At 38.9% G+C, this 21,451-nt stretch overlaps 1 protein-coding gene across 1 annotated transcript in view; it reads left to right on the forward strand.

Moving 5' to 3' along the window:
* Nucleotides 1–3,123: 3,123 nt before the first annotated feature.
* MCU (mitochondrial calcium uniporter) overlaps nucleotides 3,124–21,451 on the forward strand; it is a 201,225-nt gene continuing 182,897 nt past the window's right edge. The window contains exon 1 of the mRNA XM_055425490.2: nucleotides 3,124–3,309. Within this exon, the coding sequence (XP_055281465.1) occupies nucleotides 3,160–3,309 (150 nt within the window). The 5' untranslated portion in view covers nucleotides 3,124–3,159. The remainder of the gene's footprint in view (nucleotides 3,310–21,451) is intronic.

Consider the following 21,451-nt stretch of genomic DNA (forward strand, 5'->3'; position numbering starts at 1 on the left):
TGTAGGCGGCCACAAGCCAATCCAATACAATAAAGACAGCATGCAAGTTAGCTGCCAATCTGTCAGATCCTGAGAAACATGAACAAAGACAGTCCTAGTTGAACAAGCCCTGCCCTTCTGAACTCAGTGTTTCCCTGGTGTTATGTACTTGACAGAAAAACAAAAAAGAACAACAAAAAACCCCCCAAAGTTGCAAACTGGATGTTTCTGACCTAAAAGAATGTTAGATTAGTGTCAATAAATCACAAAATGAATATGAAGTCAGTCATCCTTTGGAGGCCTGGGCATGAAACTCTTGTCAAACAAAAATGTTAAGAGGAGATATGTAACTATATTTACGTAAATTATGTATATAAAGCATGTAAATGATCCAATATGAAATTGCAGTCTCCATTAAAGTAAGGGGGAAGAAAAGGAGAAAAACAAAAGAAAGGAAAAGAAATGTGTGTGTGTTTGATGAAGTCAGACCAGATATATAGACAGGAAAAGTTATGTGGTGGGGTTTGAATATTTGAGCCCTTCTGTGGATGGGTAGTTTTAAAAAATAGGAATAATGACATCTGGAAAAATAATGGAGCCAAATCACCAGAAAACAGATCTAAGCTGTGGTTTATGATACATATTTAAAAGCTAAACACACTTTCCTCTCTCCTTTGTACACTTTTTTCTGATCTTTAGGAATTGCTGATTGCTAATAATAACTCATATTAGCAAACCATGAAACATAGTTCCCAGATCTCTAAGCAGATCTCTTTCATGTTTCCTTGCTCACGTCAACAAACTGTGTGCATCACCTACCCTGGCTATTCTGGAATGCTTAGGCAAATACTCTACTGAGTTGAGTCATACTTTGGAGCTGACTTTAGTGTACATTTTAGTAGAGAACCTAGTTAGGGTTTCATGCTCCAGGAAATCTGTTCTGATTAGTTTTAGCTTAAAGAAAAGATCAACCTGTTTTAAGGATTGGCACAGAAAACAATTCTGCAGCCATGTAGGTTTCAGTGACCATATTTTTGTAATTATAAAAATAACATGCAGATGGGAAAAAGTTAAACCACTCAAATGGATAGCTACCCCTTAAAATTTCCCAGAAGTAATATGTGTTTTTGCTTATTCTTCCAGAAATTACTATTTGTTTAGAGAATGACTTTCTATTGAGCTATCTACACTTTCTTATTTGGCCTTGCCAACCAGCTGGTGTGAGACATGTCCTTTGCAGCTGTGGAAAGGTTTTCTCTGTGAAGAGATAATTGACATTCGTTTAATTTCTAGCTGGAGATTATTAAAACTCAGTCTAGTCAGTGGATCCTCAAAATACGCTAGCTACATGTAGTTCATCAATGGTATCATCTTGGTAGATGAAAGATGACACAGTTTGGTAAATATTAATAGATAAAGAGAAAGCTTTTGATAATCCCTTCAGTTTCAGGTTTATGCAGTTGAAAAACTATTTATTGTGGTTCTTTTGCAAATCCACAAGCCTAAATCTCAGTAATGCAGGATCCATGTTTTATTTTCATAGTTTGAAAAACAGAGGAAAGGCAATTCCAGTAGAACTTTTCAAAGTATAACATGGAGTGGAAGGCATAGAACTGATTAGTAGCCAGATTTGCAAAGACACAGAAAATAAAAATAAAACTAAAATCCATGGTAATCCTAGTAAGAAGTTGTGAAGTGACAAGAGAGAGGGAGAAATACATAAAGAGAGCATGGGCAAATACATAAAGTGCAGATGGGATAAATATAGATGAGTGGAAAATGATTGTAAGTGAAGTTGCCCCAGGAATGTCACAGATTTCCAGCTAGGGGGATTAGTGTATGCAGCTGTTGAATGGGGGGCTTGTCTCATTCCTGACCTCTCATGTTCCACTGTTGAGCAACAAATGCCTTTTGGGTGAGTGGTATGAGTGTCTCACCTGGAAAAGCCAATCATCTTACAGTCATGGGGTGGGGTGGAAGGATTAAACAAACCAAAAGCTCCCTTTATTATTTAGCTATTCTTGATCAAAAAAGTACCATTTCAGTCAAGCTTTAAAAAAATATTATTAGAATAAGTGATAGAATAAAATTATGTGCGTGTATTGTGTTGTTTAGCTTTAACTTTATCACCCTAAAATTTAGGATAATATTTTTATTTGCTTACCAAACTGTTTTCCTGCTCCAGGTTTTAAAAGGAATTAGAATTAACTAGCTCATAATAAATAGACAGCAAGGTAATTGTATTTTGAGAAGATTAAGAAACCTCAAATCTTTCATAGTCTTAAATGAACTATTATTATGAGCTTGTTTCTGTGGAAAGAAGTATTTTTCAAGAGAAAGAGTTATTCCAAAGTGTATTCTAGTGGCTAACTTAGCTAAATTATGAAAATTCATTAAGGTAACCTTCAAGTGATTTTTTTTTTATTACATTATGGGCATGTTCTGTTTCTATAGTTTAATAAGCACACATAAGGTCAAAAATGCTAAGAAAATAAGAGTGCTGCTTATGGAGAGTGTTAAGAATATCAGTATAAAGGTGCTGTAAAAGTGAACTGAGTATTTGAAGTGTATACAGGTCTGTTAATTAACTGATAACATGTACTCATTCTGGGACTTTGGTATCATAACCATTCTACCCCTCCTGTACTATGCTGCATATTATAGTTATTAGATAACCTCAGGATGTGGGGATAATTTCAGCATATCCAAATACCATCAGTTATGAATGATAACTCTGGGCGTGTCGTTGGGAGTTCCAGCGTACCTAGCTAATGATTACTAATTTGGAGTTTGTTTTGCCAACTTAAAAACACTCATGAACTACAGAGCTTTGCACAAATATCCATTTCCCCAGTTACACTTATTATAGCTGTATCCTTGATGAAGATTATCCGAATAGAATACGCTATCTCTACTGCTGCTATTCTGAGTGGTTCGGGTGCCAATTACCGGTTCCCTAGAATTTGCCCGTAATTGACTATGCCCCACAATAGGTAACTCTGGAAGTGACAGGCAGTCTCTAGTGTGGTTCTCCCGCCTGTCGATTGGACCTTCCACGAAGCCCCGCCTCTTCAACTCAGTCCAGGGCAGCAGTTGGGCCGGCGCCGGTGAGTGGCGGGCCTTAGCTCCGCCCCGGCCGTCCGCTGCGCTGCCTGGGTCGGCGCCGTTTCCAGTTGAGAGATGGCGGCCGCCGCAGGTAGATCACTCCTGCTGCTCCTCTCCTCCCGGGGCGGCGGCGGCGGGGGCGCCGGCGGCTGCGGAGCGCTGACTGCGGGCTGCTTCCCCGCTCTGGGCGTGAGCCGCCACCGGCAGCAGCAGCACCACCGGACGGTGAGCGAGCGCGCCCGGCGGCTCCGGGGAGGGCGGGGCGGTGCTGGCGTGTGGGAGCCGCCGGCAGGCAGGCCGCCGGGGCAGCGGGCGAGTTACCTCAACTCGCGGCCGCTCCCGAGGTTGCCGGGCACCGAGGAGCCGCCGTGCCCTTCAGGCGCCTGCGGCGGCAACCAGGAAAAAAGGAAGGGCGGAGGAAGCCGGGAGGAGGAGGAGGAGGGGCGACGGCTGGGATGTTCCCGCAGGACCGGGGACACCAGGGCGGGGAAGGGAAGGGACTTGAATCTCTCCCCGACCCGCCCCCATCTCGGTCCCTCCCTCCTTTTTCCTTAACAGCTCTGCTCCATTGCTCCCTAACTGAGCACTGTTCAAGTTGTCCCCTTTCCCCCCTCCTCCGGGCGGGTTGGGGTGTCCTGAGTTGCCGCGGCTGCCTTGTGTCTGTGTCAGGAGTGGCAGTGCCATGCTGCTGGGAACTGTCCCCCGGAGGGCAACCCTGAACCCCAGCGGGGCTGCTCCCTCGTTCTCTTCTCGGCCCTGCGTGAACGGGCAAGGCGGAAAATCAAACTTTATCCCTTTCTGTGACTTCCTGCTTGTGGGCATGGGGCACAGCACCCTTGCGATGGATGCTGCATTGCTTCAGGAGGCAAGCTCCATCCTCTCAGGTCCTTAAAGGTCCTCGGTGGCCCTTTTGGAGGGCTGGTTTATAAGCTTGTGCGTGCCTGAAGAAGGAAGGGTGGGCAGCAGGCAGAGGGGAAGCGAATATGACAAGTTGTTCCCAGCGGCAGGGTTTTGGTGGTTGTATTAACCCGTTATTGCTGGCTTTCATTGGCTGGCAACGCACGGGAGTTTCTATTAGAACAGCTTTGGGGTGTGTGTATATTTCTTTTTAAGTTGCAAGAGATCAAGTTGACTTGGAATTCTTGACCTAACAAGTCAGCATGTTATCTTTCTTTGGACTTTCTAGATTCATACTTTTGATCTCTGGCCAACTCCAAAAGAAAGAGTGTAGATTTTATTTCCTAGGGCTAAGTTGTATAGTGTGGTAATGAGAATCACTGCAGACAGCCTGATAGCAGAAACTAGTACCTTCAGCCCTCAACAAATACACCCACCTGTCTTCTTGTTCTGATCACATGGCTCTTGAGAGGAAACTGAACTGGCGCTTTTTAGAGGATACCCTAAGACTGTTGACAGCATAAAATTAGGTGTCTGAAAGAGCAGCGAAAAGAACTAATGCTTTTTAAATGCAGGATGGTATTGTTATTATTAGTCACAGATATGGACCCTATCCTCCTTCCTGTGAGAAAATTGTACTTCATTTTGGCATACTGACATATTGCTTTGCTGAAGCTTTTGGGTGAGAGCCGAGCTTTCCACAGTTCAATTTAGATCTGCATGTTTCATAGCCTCCAGTTATATGTTTTGTTCTTTTAAAAACATAAGGCCATCCAAAAATCTGATTGCATTCCCCTCCCCCTCAAACTATTTAAAAACTTATCAAGTTGTCTTTATCTCTGTATTTTGATAATATATTCGACTTTGCAGTTGTTTTTAAGACTATTTGGGTGTGGTGTTCATTTAGCGTTTTGAAATTTGTGCCTTGTGTATTTTCCACTATGTGAGTCTGTCAGGCTGTGAGTGCCTTCCTTGTGCAGGTACTTCATGAAAGTGTTTTTCTGTGCTATTCTGGGGTGGGTAAAAGTGATGTGCCAAATTTGAGCTGAAAGCACAACTAAATGAAGTGTTATTTCTGAAGGGCAGAAGTGTTGTAAGAATGGTGACTTGAAAATGAACTTAGAATTGTAAGATTTTGAAAAAAGTTGTGCCTGATTATTTAAAATATACAACTATTTTAAATAATATTCTATGGTTGCTCCAAAGCTATCATGTGTACCGCTGTCTCCATCTGTCATTTTTTTATTCCTCACAAGACTCAAAATTTGAAAGATATCTCTGAGAGACGTATTTAATTCTTGACATTTTATGCCTGGGATCCAGAAAGGGGAGAGACTTGGCCAAGATTATACGGGGAATATACAGCAGTTTTAGGGCTCTGATCCACTCCAGATGTTTCTGCCCCTCTTACTGTATTCTTTTGATTATAAAGTGCAGTTGCTCCTTCACATCTTTCTCCTTCCTTTTAAAACTTACCATTGCTTTTCATGAAAGTACTGGTATTTCAGAACCCCATGAATGAGAATTCTCCTCTGTTGGTTTGAGGCACATGTATTAGGCAATATAGAACAAACAACTTGCTCTTATAAAGGTCCCTGAGAAGACTCTAAGGTTGAATCTTGTATAGGTGACATCCTGTGCGTGTGCAGCAGATGGCACTCTGCATTGGACAAGATCACAAGTCCTGCTTGTGCTACTTTTGTTCTGCTGTAGTAAGTGTGGTAAATTAGAGTCAATTTAATTAATCAGTATAAATAACCAGTTATAGTACTGGTTAACTTTTTGCTTGAGAGGCATGGTTTTGAATCTTTTCCAGATTTGAAGAACAAGTACAGAGCAATACAGTTCAACTAATACAAGTAAAAGTGGTTGTGAAGTTATGAAACAGAACTTGGCCTCCTCCCCCCGCAAACTCCCCCCCCCCATTAAAACATTGTTCAACTGAGTAAATAGGAGAAAAGCTGCACGGGCTTATTCAGTAGTTGTAGCACCATCTAGTGTAATTTTTTCCTTTTCTGTGTGAAGAGCCTGTTATTGCTTTCCAGCCTGTGGCTGTAACGAAGACTGATGTTCAATATTTGTTGCATGTCCTTCTGTGCAATTAGTGAAGGTGGATGTTTTCAAGGATGATTCTTTGAAGGGAACTGCCTTTCATTGTGAGTTGTGTAATTTCTTTGCTCAATCTGTCTCATCTCTGATTATGATAGCCTGAATGCTGGCATTTCCTAGTGGTCAACGGCTTAAATCTCTTAAGTCTGTCATTATACTGTTAACGGATCATGGCTGTCCCTTTCTACTTACACATTGTAGTTCTTTGGCAGTGATATCATTTCAGTTTAACCTGAGAAAGCTTTTTATTTTGTTTTCTTTTAACCTAGAAATTTTAAGAGAGGTTACGTTGCCTGACACAGAGGCAAGTCCCAGTTCTTTAATTGGGTTCCTCATGAACTGGCTAAATCTTACCTTGCCAGATCCACTCAGCACAAATACTCCGCTGTGCTTAAACCAATGTCTTATATATCCATACGAAATGTTTATGCAGTTTTAGGTCCATTTTAGGTGAGAGACTGGGGACCTGTGACTCCTCTTTGAACCTAACTTCCTCACTTTACAGATGAGAAAACAGACCTAATGGGAACCGAGGGAAGGGACTTGTTCCGTTTGTGGTTAATGACATCGGGGATAAAAATTCTTTAAAAACATTTTTTTTTGAAGTTTTTATTTTGTATTGGGGTATAGTCGATTAACAAACAATGTTGTGAAAGTTTCAGGTGAATGGTGAAGAGACTCAGCCATACACATACATGCATCCCTTCTCCCCCAAACTTCCCTCCCATCCAGCTTGTCACATAACATTGAGCAGAGTTCCATGTGCTATATAGTAGGTCCCTGATGGTTATCTGTTTTAAATGTAGGCGTGTATACATGTCCATGGGATAAAAATGCTTTTAAATAGAGGTGGATTCAACGAGCAAAACTAGTCTGAATATTGTGTGTTGCCTGTCTTTTAACCCCTTCCCATTGTTCTGTTATGTCTTCTCTGAATGATGATAGGATTTATTATTTTCAGGATACAGATTGACGCTGGCTTGTTCTCTAAATGTTTCATTTGTGAATGTCTTATCTTACTGGGCAAAGATTGTGTATCTTGTTACCTTTTTGTCCCTCATGGACTCCAGAGCAGTGCGGATACATAGATAACACTCAGTTCAGTTCAGTCGCTCAGTCATGTCCGACTCTTTGCGACCCCAGGATTCAGCACGCCAGGCCTCCCTGTCCATCACCAACTCCCGGAGTTAACACAAACTCACGTCCATCGAGTCAGTGATGCCATCCAGCCATCTCATTCTCTTTCGTCCCCTTCTCCTCCTGCCGCCAAGCCCTCCCAGCATCAGAGTCTTTTCCATTGAGTCAACTCTGTCGCATGAGGTGGCCAAAGTATTGGAGTTTCAGCTTTAGCATCAGTCCTTCCAATGAACACCCAGGACTGATCACCTTTAGAATGGACTGGTTGGATCTCCTTGCAGTCCAAGGGACTCCAAAGAGTCTTCTCCAGCACCACAGTTCAAAAGCATCAATTCTTTGGCGATCAGCTTTCTTCATAGGCCAACACTCACATCCATACATGACCACTGGAAAAACCATAGCCTTGACTAGACGGACCTTTGTTGGCAAAGTAATGTCTCTGCTTTTTAATATACTGTCTAGCTTGATCATAACTTTCCTTCCAAGGAGCAAGCGTCTTTTAATTTCATGGCTGCAGTCACCATCTGCAGTGATTTTGGAACCCCCCAAAATAGAGTCTTTCATTGTTTCCCCGTCTATTTGCCATGAAGTGATGGGACCAGATGCCATGATCTTAGTTTTCTGAATGTTGAGCTTCAAGCCAACCTTTTCACTCTCCTCTTTCACTTTCATCAAGAGGCTCTTTAGTTCTTCACTTTCTGCCATAAGGGTGGTATTATCTGCATATCTAAGGTTATTGATATTTCTCCTGGCAATCTTGATTCCAACTTGTGCTTCTTCCAGCCCAGTGTTCCTCATGATGTACTCTGCATGTAAGTTAAATAAGCAAGGTGACAATATACAGCCTTGACATACTCCTTTTCCTATTTGGAACCAGTCTGTTGTTCCATGTCCAGTCCTAACTGTTGCTTCCTGACCTGCATATAGGTTTCTCAAGAGGCAGGTCAGGTGGTTTGGTATTCCCATCTCTTTCAGAATTTTCAACAGTTTATTGTGATCCACACAGTCAAAGGCTTTGGCATAGTCAATAAAGCAGAAATAGATGTTTTTCTGGAACTCTCTTGCTTTTTCCATGATTCAGCAGATGTTGGCAATTTGATCTCTGGTGCCTCTGCCTTTTCTAAAACCAGCTTAAACATCTGGAAGTTCATGGTTCACGTATTGCTGAAGCCTGGTTTGGAGAATTTTGAGCATGACTTTACTAGTGTGTGAGATGCGTGAAATTGTGCAGTAGTTTGAGCATTCTTTGGCATTGCCTTTCTTTGGGATTGGAATGAAAACTGACCTTTTCCAGTCCTGTGGCCACTGCTGAGTTTTCCAAATTTGCTGGCATATTGAGTGCAGCACTTTAACAGCATCATCTTTCAGGATTTGAAATAGCTCAACTGGATTTCCATCACCTCCACTAGCTTTGTTCGTAGTGATGCTTTCTAAGGCCCACTTGACTTCACATTCCAGGATGTCTGGTTCTAGGTGAGTGACCACGCCATCGTGATTATCTTGGTCGTGAAGATCTTTTTTGTACAGTTCTTCTGTGTATTCTTGCCACCTCTTCTTAATATCTCTGCTTCTGTTAGGTCCATACCATTTCTGTCCTTTATCGAGCCTATCTTTGCATGAAATGTTCCCTTGGTATCTCTAATTTTCTTGAAGAGATCTCTAGTCTTTCCTATTCTGTTGTTTTCCTCTGTTTCTTTGCATTGATCGCTGAGGAAGGCTTTCTTATCTCTCCTTGCTATTCTTTGGAACTCTGCATTCAATTGGTGGGCTGCCATCTATGGGGTTGCACAGAGTCGGACACGACTGAAGCGACTTAGCAGCAGCAGCAGCAGCATTCAATTCAGACAAAGGTTAATTGAATACACACCCTTTTGTCTACTTCCCAGTGGAAAGGTGTGTTTTACCACCCCCCCAACTTTGACTTATTTAATGACTTGTTGCCTAGGTAATCATATTTGGTTAATTTGGGTAATTGCTTTAAGTTTGCTATTGCCAGTGCTGTCCTTGGTTGTATATTACACTTGTTTATGGTGGACTAGTAAAGGAGAGTTGGTAACACTGTATTTGTTCTACGGGGTGGGGGGAGTGCGTTACAAACTTTCTAACCAAAGTAAAAGAAATACCCAGATTATTAGGAATATATGTTTGAATCAGAGTCTAGATTTATTGTTGTTTTAGTCGACTAAGATATTAAGATTTTGAGGGTTCTGGATAAATATGCTTAAAGCAGACTTATGAAGGAAACTTTATTTTAAAATCTTGCTTATTTGAGCCCCATAGATAGTTGAATGAGTAAATTTGGATTTAGTCAACAAACTGTGATTATTTGAACTTTTCTAAGTCTCAAGGGGTTCTATTTTATGCTTTATGGAACTCTGCTCCAAGAGGGAATCTAAATAGAATTGCAGCATCAAGAATGGCGTATGGCAAAGACAACAGCTTGAATATGAATCCGTTTTGGTTTTGGGGCTTCCTCCTGTTTGAAAGTGAAATCAAGGAGTGGTCATGGTCTTCCATAGTAGCACTTCGTTGATACCATTTTCTCAATAACTACTGAGATGTAGCTTTTTATTTCTTTTTATATTCTGGCTTTGTGCTTTGTGGGTTTTCTTTAAAAATTACTGTTTTGTTTTCCTGTAATTAAGAGATGGTTACCTTTTAAGATCCCAAGATAACCACTCAGTATAGAGGAATCCTGTAATCTGTATTTGATGATTGGTACAGGACAGGAACAACATGTGGAGAAGGCAGGGGCACCCCACTCAGTACTCTGCCGGGAAATCCCATGGATGGAGAAGCCTGGTGGGCTGCAGTCCATGGGGTCGCTAAGAGTCGGACGCAACTGAGCGACTTCACTTTCATGCATTGGAGAAGGAAATGGCGACCCTCTCCAGTATTCTTGCCTGGAGAGTCCCAGGGACGGAGGAGCCTGGTGGGCTGCTGTCTGTGGGGTCGCACAGACTCGGCCATGACTGAAGTGACTTAGCAGCAGCAGCAGGAACAACAGGTTACAGGAAGATGTTACTGTGGAAGATATGTAGTTAAAAGAGCCCTAGAATTTAGAGCTTGACAAGACTGCAGGTAAAGGAAAGGAACTTTTATTTCCTTGGTAGCCTAACAAGTTACTACAGAGCTGATAATGGCTCACGTATCTGCTGATTTTCCCATTCAGTTTTTTCCCCTTGAAATTATATAATTCTGTGTTTCATTCTAAAAATGATTAAGCTGAGACTGGTTTTTAAAAGTGAATTGGGGTCAAATTCTTCTAGCAAGACCCTAAAGTCAAACTGAATCTTGGTTACTCCCTGATTTAAATTAAGCTTGATGACATCTGGTTAAAAAAACCTGTCCTCTGCAGTTGAACACAAATGGGAAATAATCCATTTATTTCACTGCACTTTGTTAAATGCTTGCAGTGAGACAGCCTGTGTAAAAATCAAAGTTGACTTCAAGCAAAGTAATCTTAATAAGCTTAGTGAATTCTTGACCCATACACCATGTACAGGCTCGAATTTTTTTTATTGGTAAAAGCATAACTTGGTAAATTACATCACCAATTGGCTCTACTAGCATACTAAAACTGAACTTTTTCTAATTCAGTTCTGGAATAATTGGTTAATATGGCATTGCATTTTGACATCTGTTAAAAATAAGAGTCTTTCTACAAGTCCTTTAATGATGTTAATAATACTTATTAATCCAAAAGAGTGAAATGTTTATCTTTTATGCTTTGTTACTAAAGTTTTCAGTCTTTACATATTTTTTCTTATTATTGTCCTCTTTATTTTGGTGAAAGCACTTGTAATAATCACCAGAAAACTGCTGAGCAGAGCCCGTTGGGTATATGATGCTATCCAGAGGGTAGTCTCAGATGTTCAGTCCTGAGCTTACTATCTTACAGGTTGCAAGATTTTTAAAATTTCTTTTTTGCCGTCTAAGACTGGCCCATTTTGTACTTCTTACCTGTAGTAAATGATGTTGCCAGATGTTTAAGAGTATTAATGCAACTGATAGTTTATAAAATAACAGGAGAGCAAATAGGTTGGCTGAAGGCCTCTATAGATAGAGGGGTAGATACAGAAGAAAGCATTTCAGAGTTAAAGGCATTGTGTTTCCATGTTTAATTCTTACCATAACCCTATGAAAGGTATTATTGTGCTAGTTTTATAGATAAGAAAATTGAGGACGAAATAGATTCATTTCTTCTTTCGTTTCATAAACTGTTTTAATGATAGGGATGCAAAGATGAACAAATGTTTTGGAGCTGAGACGTAAGCCTGAGTCTGGTTAGAATGAAAGCTGTAGCATGCTGGTTGTCAATGTGGGTCTTCCTTCCTTTTCAGGGTCTGCTCCTTCAGTTTCATTTGTTTCTCAAGCATCTACTTCCAAGAGATCTTATCATCCCTCCCATTGGCTACTTTTCTTAAATCTTTTTTTTTAAACTTTCCCCACCAGATGTTAGCTGATAAGGGTCTAAGGTATTGCTCCTCATCCCTGCCCCCTGAGATCTTTGAAATTTAGTTTGAGATTCTAAAAAGTCCCACCCAGTAAACCTGGTAATAACTGAGCCTTGCTTCCATATCAAACACTTTTACAACATTGTATAGTGTACTCCATAACAACCCTTCAGGCAAAACACTATCCCCGTTGTACAAATGAGAAAATAAAGACCTAGAAAGATTAATAACCTAGAGTCATTCAGAGAATATCTGTGGAACTCCTACTGTCTGCGAGACACTGTGCTGGTAAAGAGAAATGTTTCTATTGTGGTTCTAAGGGTTCACAGCCTGGCCAGGAGACCTTCAAAAACAAGACTGTAACTGGCTGTGCTCTTTCCTTTTTCCCCTATAGAGACTCATTGGGAAGACTGAGAACTACCAAAGGATGTTGGGAAAGGCTTAAATGGGGAAACCTTGCTTGAGCTGAAATATGACGAAATACAATGTGTGGGGGACTGAAAAGATTGATTCATATTTAAGACAGCAGTAGCATTTAACATGACAGTATGAGGGGATACAGTGTACTTAAGAAACAGCCAGTAATTTGTTATAATTAGAGTTTGGGTGAGAATAGCTGGAGATTAAGTTGGACAGTAGTAGTGATGCCAATAATAATATTTATCAAGTGCACCATGTCCCAAGCACTATACACAGTTTCACTTAATTCTTTTGATTCTCTGTGAGTAGGTACTGTTATTTTCCTTGTTTTACAGATAGTGAAACTGAGTTGCATCAGGCTGATTGAGTGATTTGCCCAGAATCACAGTCAGTCAGTGACACACAGCTAGTAAATGACTTGCCCAGGATAACACAGCTAGTGAGTGGCATACCTAGTGTGTAAACCTGTGTAGTCTGGCTCCAGAGCCTGTCTCTTAACCACTTGCTATGATAAGGGATCAGACTGTGAAAGAACCTGTGAAGGAGCTGAAATTTTATTATGTTAAGTCAGCGTTTTTTTAAAAAACTCAACCCACAGTAGAAATACCTTTTGTATTTTGATTGAGTATATGCGTGTGTGCATAAAACTAGGAAAGGTCTCATGCAACAATATTTTTATTAAGTATGAGGCACGTACAGTTTCTATTCTGTTTTCTTAAGGAAATTCTGGTTGGGACCCATTTAAAATGATTCTGCAGTTTAAGCTATAGTTTGCAGAAATGCTCCTTGTCAGTTAGGTGAGCAAGGGAAGAATTTCAAGAAGTTGAATCATGGTTAGTTTCTGCTTTTAGGTGGGTCACACTGGCATCAGTGTTGAGGACTTCATTGGAGAGGCTGGAGCTGGAAAGACAGACACCAGTAGGACATTTTAATTGACCAGGCAAAAGGTGTCTGAACTAGGACAGTAGCATTGAGGATAGAGAGGAAGAGAACGGAGAAAAGGAAGTAGAGTTGATAGCACTTGACAATTGTCTGTGGACTGTTACTCAGCTGGTAAGTACTAGGTAGAAAGGCAGTTCAATTCAAGGCCTTTCTGACTGTATTACTCAGGTACAGAAATTTTATTTTTTGACCTTTTCTGTGAGTCTCTTTTTATCATCATGTTGAATATGCTTCTTTGTTGTCTTTTCTACACCTCTGCTTTTGTATTTTAAAAAACTGGTTTAATTATTTTTAAACGATTTTAAAATTTATATATAAAATCAGATATCCATGTTATCCCAATTCCTGCCTCCCCACCTGTACCGCATAATATCAGAATCTGGAAGATTTGCATAGCAGTATGAAAAACTTCATATAGCATGATAAGCATTCAGCAAATCTTTGTTGAAAGAATATGTTCTGTATATTATACTCTCCCAAAGCAGAAACTCTTAACATGTTCATTAACTAGATGAATACTTCTGAGTAATTTTATTGGGCTTTGTTCCCTTTAACTTTCCATTTCTGTAGTATTTGATTTCCTTTAGGAAATATTAAGCATTAAGTATGATTAAGCATCAAGTATTAAGTATGATGATCTTATCTTTTAAAAAACAAGCAAACAAAACTAGTTATTCCTAAGCATGAAATCTTTTCTCTGAAATTTAAGCAGTCTTCTTTCTCATATTATGAATGTAGTTTCTCAGGGAAATTGGAGTGGCAGAAGTTGTAGGAATAGATATGTATTATCCCTCAGTGTTGCAAGTGTAGTGACATACACACACACACACACACACACACATGTTGTTGTCGTTGCTTAGTTGCTCAGTCGTGTCCGACTCTTTGTGACCCCATGAACTGCAGCACGCCAGACTTCCCTGTCCTTCACCATCTCCCGGAGTTTGCTCAAACCCATGTCCATTGAGTCAGTGATGCCATCCAACCATCTCATCCTCTGTTGTCCCTTCTCCTTCTGCCTTCTATCTTTCCCAGCATCAGGGTCTTTTCAAATGAGTCAGCTCTTCACATTAGATGGCCATTAGAAGGACTTCAATATCAGTCCTTCCAGTGAATATTCAGAGTTGATTTCCTTTAGGATTGATTTGTTTGATCTTCTTGCTGTCCAAAGGACTTTGAAGATTCTTCTCCAAAGATGCTTTCCACAGTTCAAAAGCATCAATTCTTTGGCTCTGAGCCTTTATATAGAGTTGAGAACAAGTTATTTGAAATGATTCTCTAACATTTTAATTGACTAGGACCTTACTGGCTTTCTTACTGGAGAGCACATATTCTTTGGTCTTCTAGGTTTTATTATAATACAAAGGTAAGTATTTACTTTACAATTAGGACAATTTTTTAGAGGCATTAGTGTATCTGCTCTACCAGAAAAGATTGTATTTGCACTGTAGTTGATGAGCCTTTTGAAATCTTACTGGAGCAAAGAATAGTAGTACCATCACAGAATTTTTTATTATTGATAGTTCTCTGAGATGGTTAAATAAATGAAAAGATGGAAGTGCTAAGAGTGTGTGTGTATATGTGTGTGTGTTTCCCAGTCACCAAAATAAGAAGTAAGTAATTGAAGAGAATTGTGTGCCATGTGGTATAATAAAGTCTGGGTTCTGCTCCTTTCTCTTCCATTAACTTGCTATTTGACTTTAAGTAAGTGACATAACCCTTTTGATCCTATTATTTTTGTCAGTTCAATAAGGATGCTTGGTCAGGTGAACCTAAAGGAGTTCTTTAATTCTAATTTATCATTTTTATGCAACACGACAAGTAATTTTTATGTCATTTCATTGGTTAGCTTGTATAAAATCATTAACTGACAGTTATATGTTTACTTATTCTCACAAGGGCAAAAGGCTTGAAGTGACAAAAAAGAGCCTTCCAATTCCTTTTCAGGACAGTTTGCATAATTACTTCTGACATCTTGATGAACAATTTACCCTACGTTCCTCTTAATTCATTAAGCCTTTATTCCCATCTTTCCTTTTTCTTCTTTTTCCAGTTCAGACTGCTGAGGGAGTTGGGAAAGAGGTGAAGATGTGGTGGGAAATTCAGAGTTGGAGAGAGGGGAGGAAGAAAAAGCAGTTAATGATGGTGTGTTGTGAGACAGGACTGTGCTAATCATTCATTAATTCTGAGTTGTGACCTGCCAGCCTGGAACAGAAAATGTTTCTTTGATTTTATACTACAGGAATCCCAAGTGTGAAAATCTTAACAAGTGGTTAGTTGTCCGTAGTAGTCTGGTCTTCCAAACCCTGTGAACTGAGTCTAATACAGTTTCGTGAATGTAGACATTCAGTCAGTGTTGGACAAATGAGTCAGTGAGTTAAAAAGTACTAGGGACCATTGTCTAACTCCTTCAACCTGAAATATCATCTTGTTCTCTGTGCCTTGATTCTACAGTGATGGAAATCATAGAGCTATCAAGAAGGAGTGACTTTGCTTCAGACAGCAGCTAATAATCTTAAAAGACTTCACAGATTGTGCTGAAACAAGCATGGCTATGTACAATGCTAAGTAAAAACAGTAATTGTAGGGTTGATACACTATAGATAATTTAAGAAATTGACACAGTGACGTCTACCTCGCAGGTATTTGGAGCAAGTGAAGGAGAATAGAGAAGAGTGAAGGGCTGGGCACTGCTGAAGAGAGAAAGGAACTATTTGAACGAGGTGCTGCCAACTCTAGATTCCCTACTGATACATATTTCCAAGGATGACAGGTTTTTGGAGGTGTTTATTTTGGAACAAATCTTCTGTATTTCCATCTACCCCCACTATATCCTGTATCTTGTACTGCCAGAATTCTGCTAGCTGCCATGAAGCAGGGCTGTGGCAAGTGGCCAAGTGTGATAAAAACCTATTTTTCACTTTAAAACAGATTATAGCTGTCAGAATACTTTAAAGAAGTATTTAAAGATGGAATGAAGTGGAAGAAGTAGTAAAAAGCAAGTTTTTTGGAAAATGGAAAGTTTCTGGTTTGGTTTTGATGAGATTACATTTCTCTCATAAACAGAAGAATGCCAGCTTATGTCTGTCTCTGTCACTTTCTCTTTCTTACTACCTCTCTTTCCCTGATCCCTGATCTTTGAATGCTACGGATAGAAGCTGCTGAGTAGACAGGAAAAAACGAGTCTTCTGATCACAAAGAGGTAGTAGTGATTTTGCTGTTGGTTTTGTTTTTGAGAGGACCCCAAGGGTATACTTTGTCTGAATGTCTCATCTAAATGCATGTTAGTAATTGGGTTTTGTTTTCTTATTTTGTTCTCGTTTTAACCCCCCAAAATATGAAATTTATTCTAGCTCTGACTTAAGCATCAAAACAAAATGTTATCCAAGCACAATTGAGATGGTAGAACAGAATTGTAGTATATACAATGTTACAAAATTTTGGAATATTCATTTATTAAATGGAGACTTGAACTCCAGTCAGTACTTTCTTTAATTTTAGTATCTCCTGTGTTAGTAGTTGATTTAGAATGAAATAGAGTTCATAGCTTGGCCAAGTGCCACAAAGTCGAGTGAGCTTTAGATACATAATGGCTCTCTTTTTAATGATTACTAGAGCTTTTAGCAGTAAAAGGGGGGAAATGAAAGGGAACTATGTGTAATAGATTTCTTGCCTAAAACGAATACTCTTGGTAAGATTAAAAGTAGAGACAGGCTGAGGCTCTGAGATATGGATCTGGAAGGTCACATCACAGCCAGCATCAGAAAGTAGCAGCACTAGTAGAAGAAAAAAGATAACTACTGAGGATCAGGCTCTCAAAGAACACGGCTTGGAAAGGCCATACCGGCACCTGAGGGTGGTTGTTTTTTGGTGGTGGGGGTTGGGAGGTGGATGTCCTTCATAAGGAATTTTGTTGTTCGTCAAATATATAAAGGGAAAAGTCTTTTTTTTTTTAATTATGAAGTATGTAATGTCTATAAAAACAAGTAGAATAATGTATTTCTTTTAGCTTAAGAAATAAAACAATACAATTATAATTGCTACCCCAGGTTTCCTTCCTCAGTCCTATTTCCTCTCTTTGCCAAACACTCTCCAATTTGATGTTTCCCTTGTATATGTTTATGCCATATATCTCATACAACATTGTAAACATGTTTTAAGTCTTATTTAGAAGACATTACACTGAATGTATCCTTATGTAATTTAATCTTTTTGCTTATTATGTAGTTGACACCTTTGGTTCTGACTCATTCCTTTTTAGCTAGGTGGTGTTTCATTCTCTACTGCACATATTTATCCATTTTCCTCTTGACTGGAAACCTTTTTAACTGAATATTTTAGGTTGATAGGAAAGAGAAATATGTCATTTTAAAAGTTAAGATTAGGAATGTTGTTTTGACTTTCAAAACGGCCAATTCCTTTTTTGGTGTGGAATGTCCTCATTTATCATTTTTCTGGGAAAGCCCTTTATACTTCCCAAGAGAAGGCAGAAACGAGTAATGTTTCATTACACAGATGAACATGTCTTATACAAAATTCAGAACAGCATCTGCTGTATTATAGTGAACTCATAAGGGACTGAGATGCAGCAAAAGCTTGCTTGATTCTATTAAAATTCTCAGATTTTTCAAGTGCAGGCAAGCTGTGGATAGAAACTTGTTGGTATTTAGTTATTATTTCTTTTCTGTGTGTTTGGAGTAATTTGTATTTTAAAGCTATCTGCTTTGTTTTGTAAAAAGATATGTCCCTTATGTGGTGAAAAATAAACCAAAAAACTATTCTTGGATTGTGTTATGGTTTTAATGCAGTAAAGGAAAAGCAAAGTGTGGGACTGAGGGGAGGTACTTCTTTCTGAGGCAGGTAGTTGGTGTGAAATAAATATTTGTATTAATCATAAATTATACATATATATATATACGTGTTATGAATGTATGTCATTGTATATTCTTTCTTTGTAGTCAATTTAAAAAACCGATCTCTGAGAAATATTTTTTATTTCCAGTCTTATATTGTCTTTTATTTGCAATATCTTTGATGTGGTGGGTTGAACAACTTTGCAGAATACATAGTACAGAACTTCATTCAGGCTGTCCCTCCAAATGATTTGCTATAGTGCATTAACCAGAAGTGCTGATGCAGCAAGGGAAACACTAATAAATGGGATGCTTTCCAGGGACTGTAGCTAAGGCAAAGCAAACACAAGCCAAAATTAAGAAAAAAACTTTAGTTCGGCACCCAAGATATAGTCTGGCCAGAGTTGCTATTAACAGTGAATATTCCATTCTAATTAAATTAATTGAGGCCTGGGTAGTTTGAATCACCAGACTGTCCATTAAAAAAGTGACCCAAATTTAAACATATTAGAATTAAGGGCTAGTGCAAGAATAGTCTTTTGGCTATAATTTATTTAGATTGAAAGCTTAAACTATTTACTTGCTTTTATTGGATGGATTCTGATGCCTCAAGAATGAGTAAACTCAACTGCCTGTTTCTTTGGATTGTGGTTCTGAGGAAAAGTGTGCTGAATGGACCTGCAAGTAAAAGAGGTTTTTTTAATTTTTTGCTAGTTTTGTTTTAGTAGGAATGATTAGATGGGAGGAGAAGAGGGTATTGCGAATTAAGAATGATTGTTGTTTTTTCACTGTTGCTGTTTTTCTTGCACATCACGCTGTTTTTTCCCCCCACAAATTATTTCACCCATAGATAGTGTAGGATGGAGAGAGGAGATAGGTATGTAAACAGGCTTTTAAAAATTGTTCTTGGAACTTCCCTGGTGGCCCAGTGGTTATGACTATGCATTTCCATTACAGGGGGCGTGGGTTCGACCCCTGGTCAGGGAACTAGGATGCCACACAACATGGCCAAAAAATAGGATAAGCTCATATATAAAATAAATAAATATAAAAATAAAAATTGCTCTTCTTGTTTTTGGATGATCTCTGATTAATTGGCCAAGAGTCAAGCATTTTAAAACATACTTTCTAAACCAGAGAGTTGTATGGGTATGCAAATGAGTTGAATTTTTTTTTAACTGTGCCAAAATTTCTTAAGTTTTATAAACTTGTTTCTGAAACTGGCGAAAGTTCCTGAGTGAACTTCGATAGGCTGACACCTCTATTTCTGGGAACTTCCTAAGTTTTTACAAATATTTCTTATTTCTGTATAGTTTATCAGGGTTCTGTTTTTCAAATGCTAGAATGGTAGAAGTATGTGAAAAAAATTTCCCCTTAATACTATTTCTAAAAGTATTGATTTATGAGTTGTTGCTTCAGATTCTCACTATTTTTATTTCTCTTATGATTCTGTTTTTATTTTATTATTATTTCTCTATGATTCAATTTTATTTCTGTATGATTCAGTACTTTCTCTGGAAAAATGTGTATTTCAGAGTTTCTCATAACCAATCTGGATTTATTCTAGGTTATAACTCATTTTCTTTTAAAAGTGCTCTCTTGTCCTAAAAGGTTGCTTATAATAACCAGCAGCTAAGAATGACTTGAACTTTTTAGACTTCCTTTTCTTTTTCGGCATTAAAAGCTGAGGTACCCATGTCAGCAGGCTCAGGAGGGCCTCTTCCTTTGACATTGACTTTACATTTTTCTATTCTTTTAGGTCTTTCGCTACCATTCCTACAGTGGTTGGCAGGATAATCGTTTCCACCTCACTCTCCATGTACCATGCCAGTGACAGCTGCTAGAGTGTGGAGCTGGTCTGTGGGAGTCAAGTAAGTGCCTTTTTTACTATTTGGCATGGTTTTTGCTTACTTTGCAAAGCCATGGAGAGGAACTCCTTAAGATTAGTTTTTAAAAAGGCACTTGCTTGATCCTTGTGGGCCGGCTCTTTGCTCCAGCCTGCTGTTGAATATCTGGTAGCTAACATGAAGCTGAATTTAGCAAGGTGACTAACACAGAAAGGAATATTTTTACTTGGATAGACTGTGTAAGGATGATAGATATGATCTTGGCTTGATTAGACCATTTATATTGGTGAACAACCCCTGTCTCATCCCAGAATGAATCAAACTTCTCAATTAGTTCAAACAGTTAGTTACTCTGGCCTCCTGGAAATTTAATAGGTTATGGATGACCAAGGGTCTTTTGTTCTAAACCAGCTGAGTTACATGGAAACAAAACAGCTCTCCCAACAAAGCCAGTGACGTTGACAGTTTTCTGAATTAATTTAGCTTACTATAAGGAAGAAATGATTATTGGTGTTAATGAGATTTGGGTTTCTATATTTATTGCTAAAGTTGCTAAAACTTGGTATTTTACTTTTGCAGGTCACCTTGTAAATTTTGCCTATATAAATTAACACACCCCCTGTTATGTCATAACAACCATGTAAGGGAGAGTGTTTTCCTGCTCTGTCTTAGGTATTGGTGATGTGACCTGTTCACGCAGGGGAAACTTGAACATTCTCAGGTATGTGAAGATCCTGATTCATAAGCATTTTCTCCCTGCAAACAAAACACAGTTTATTTCAGTGGAGTAGTTTTATAAAATCGAACTTGTCAGTTGATTTTCTTGCCCCTGTTATTATAGAATAGGAACTGGCTAACTATAGCCAAGACCATTGCTTGTTTTTTATAAATAAAGTTTTATTGGAACACAGGCACATTTGTCATTTACATGTTGTCTATGACTGCTTTTGTATTAATAACAGAGTTGAGTTGTGTCAGAACCCACATGACCCACAGAGCCTAAAATAATTGGCTCTTTAAGAAAAAGTTTGCTGATTTCTCCTACAAAAGAACCAAACTTCAAGTTGTACTTAGACATGGTGTGACCACAGTTGAATTCATTAGGTTAGCTGAAAAGTGATAAAATTGAAGCTAGAAGCTAGGTCTCCTGCTTCCTTGCTCAGGGTTCCTTTTACTATGTCTTACACCACATTAAAGCTACTTGTTTTCCCTACTAGCTGTAAGGCACAATCTTTTTTCCTTTATTTTCTGTGAAGTAAAAGCAAAAACTCAATGATTTAAACCACCAAGATATAATTTATTGGGGAATTAACGTTATTTGGAATTTGGATGCTTTTATCCTTTGAAGGTAACTGGGAAATTGCTTCTTAATGAATCACTAAGTGCTTATAGTGTATACTCAAAAAAGGTTAGGTTAGTTGGAATGAAAAGAAGTCTAGTGCTCGCTTCGGCAGCACATATACTAAAAAAAAAAAAAAAAAGAAGTCTAAGCCTTGATAATAATTTTATAGCTAGGAGCAAAACCAAAACTGGCACAGATAGAAAGCTTCCTTCATCTATTTGTGTGTCTAAGCTCACAGATAGCAGGATTGTATGTGTATGTATGTGTGTATGTGTGTCTAACAGCTCAAAGTGCATTTGGATTGTATCCTAAGAAGAGTTTAGCAAGTGTACTACAATTTGCAGATTATGTTATGAGTTTTAAATG

The sequence above is a fragment of the Moschus berezovskii genome, chromosome 12, assembly GCF_049115385.1.
Source record: "Moschus berezovskii isolate FMDL1 chromosome 12, NW_MosBer_1.0, whole genome shotgun sequence".
NCBI classification, from domain to species: Eukaryota; Metazoa; Chordata; class Mammalia; order Artiodactyla; family Moschidae; genus Moschus; species Moschus berezovskii.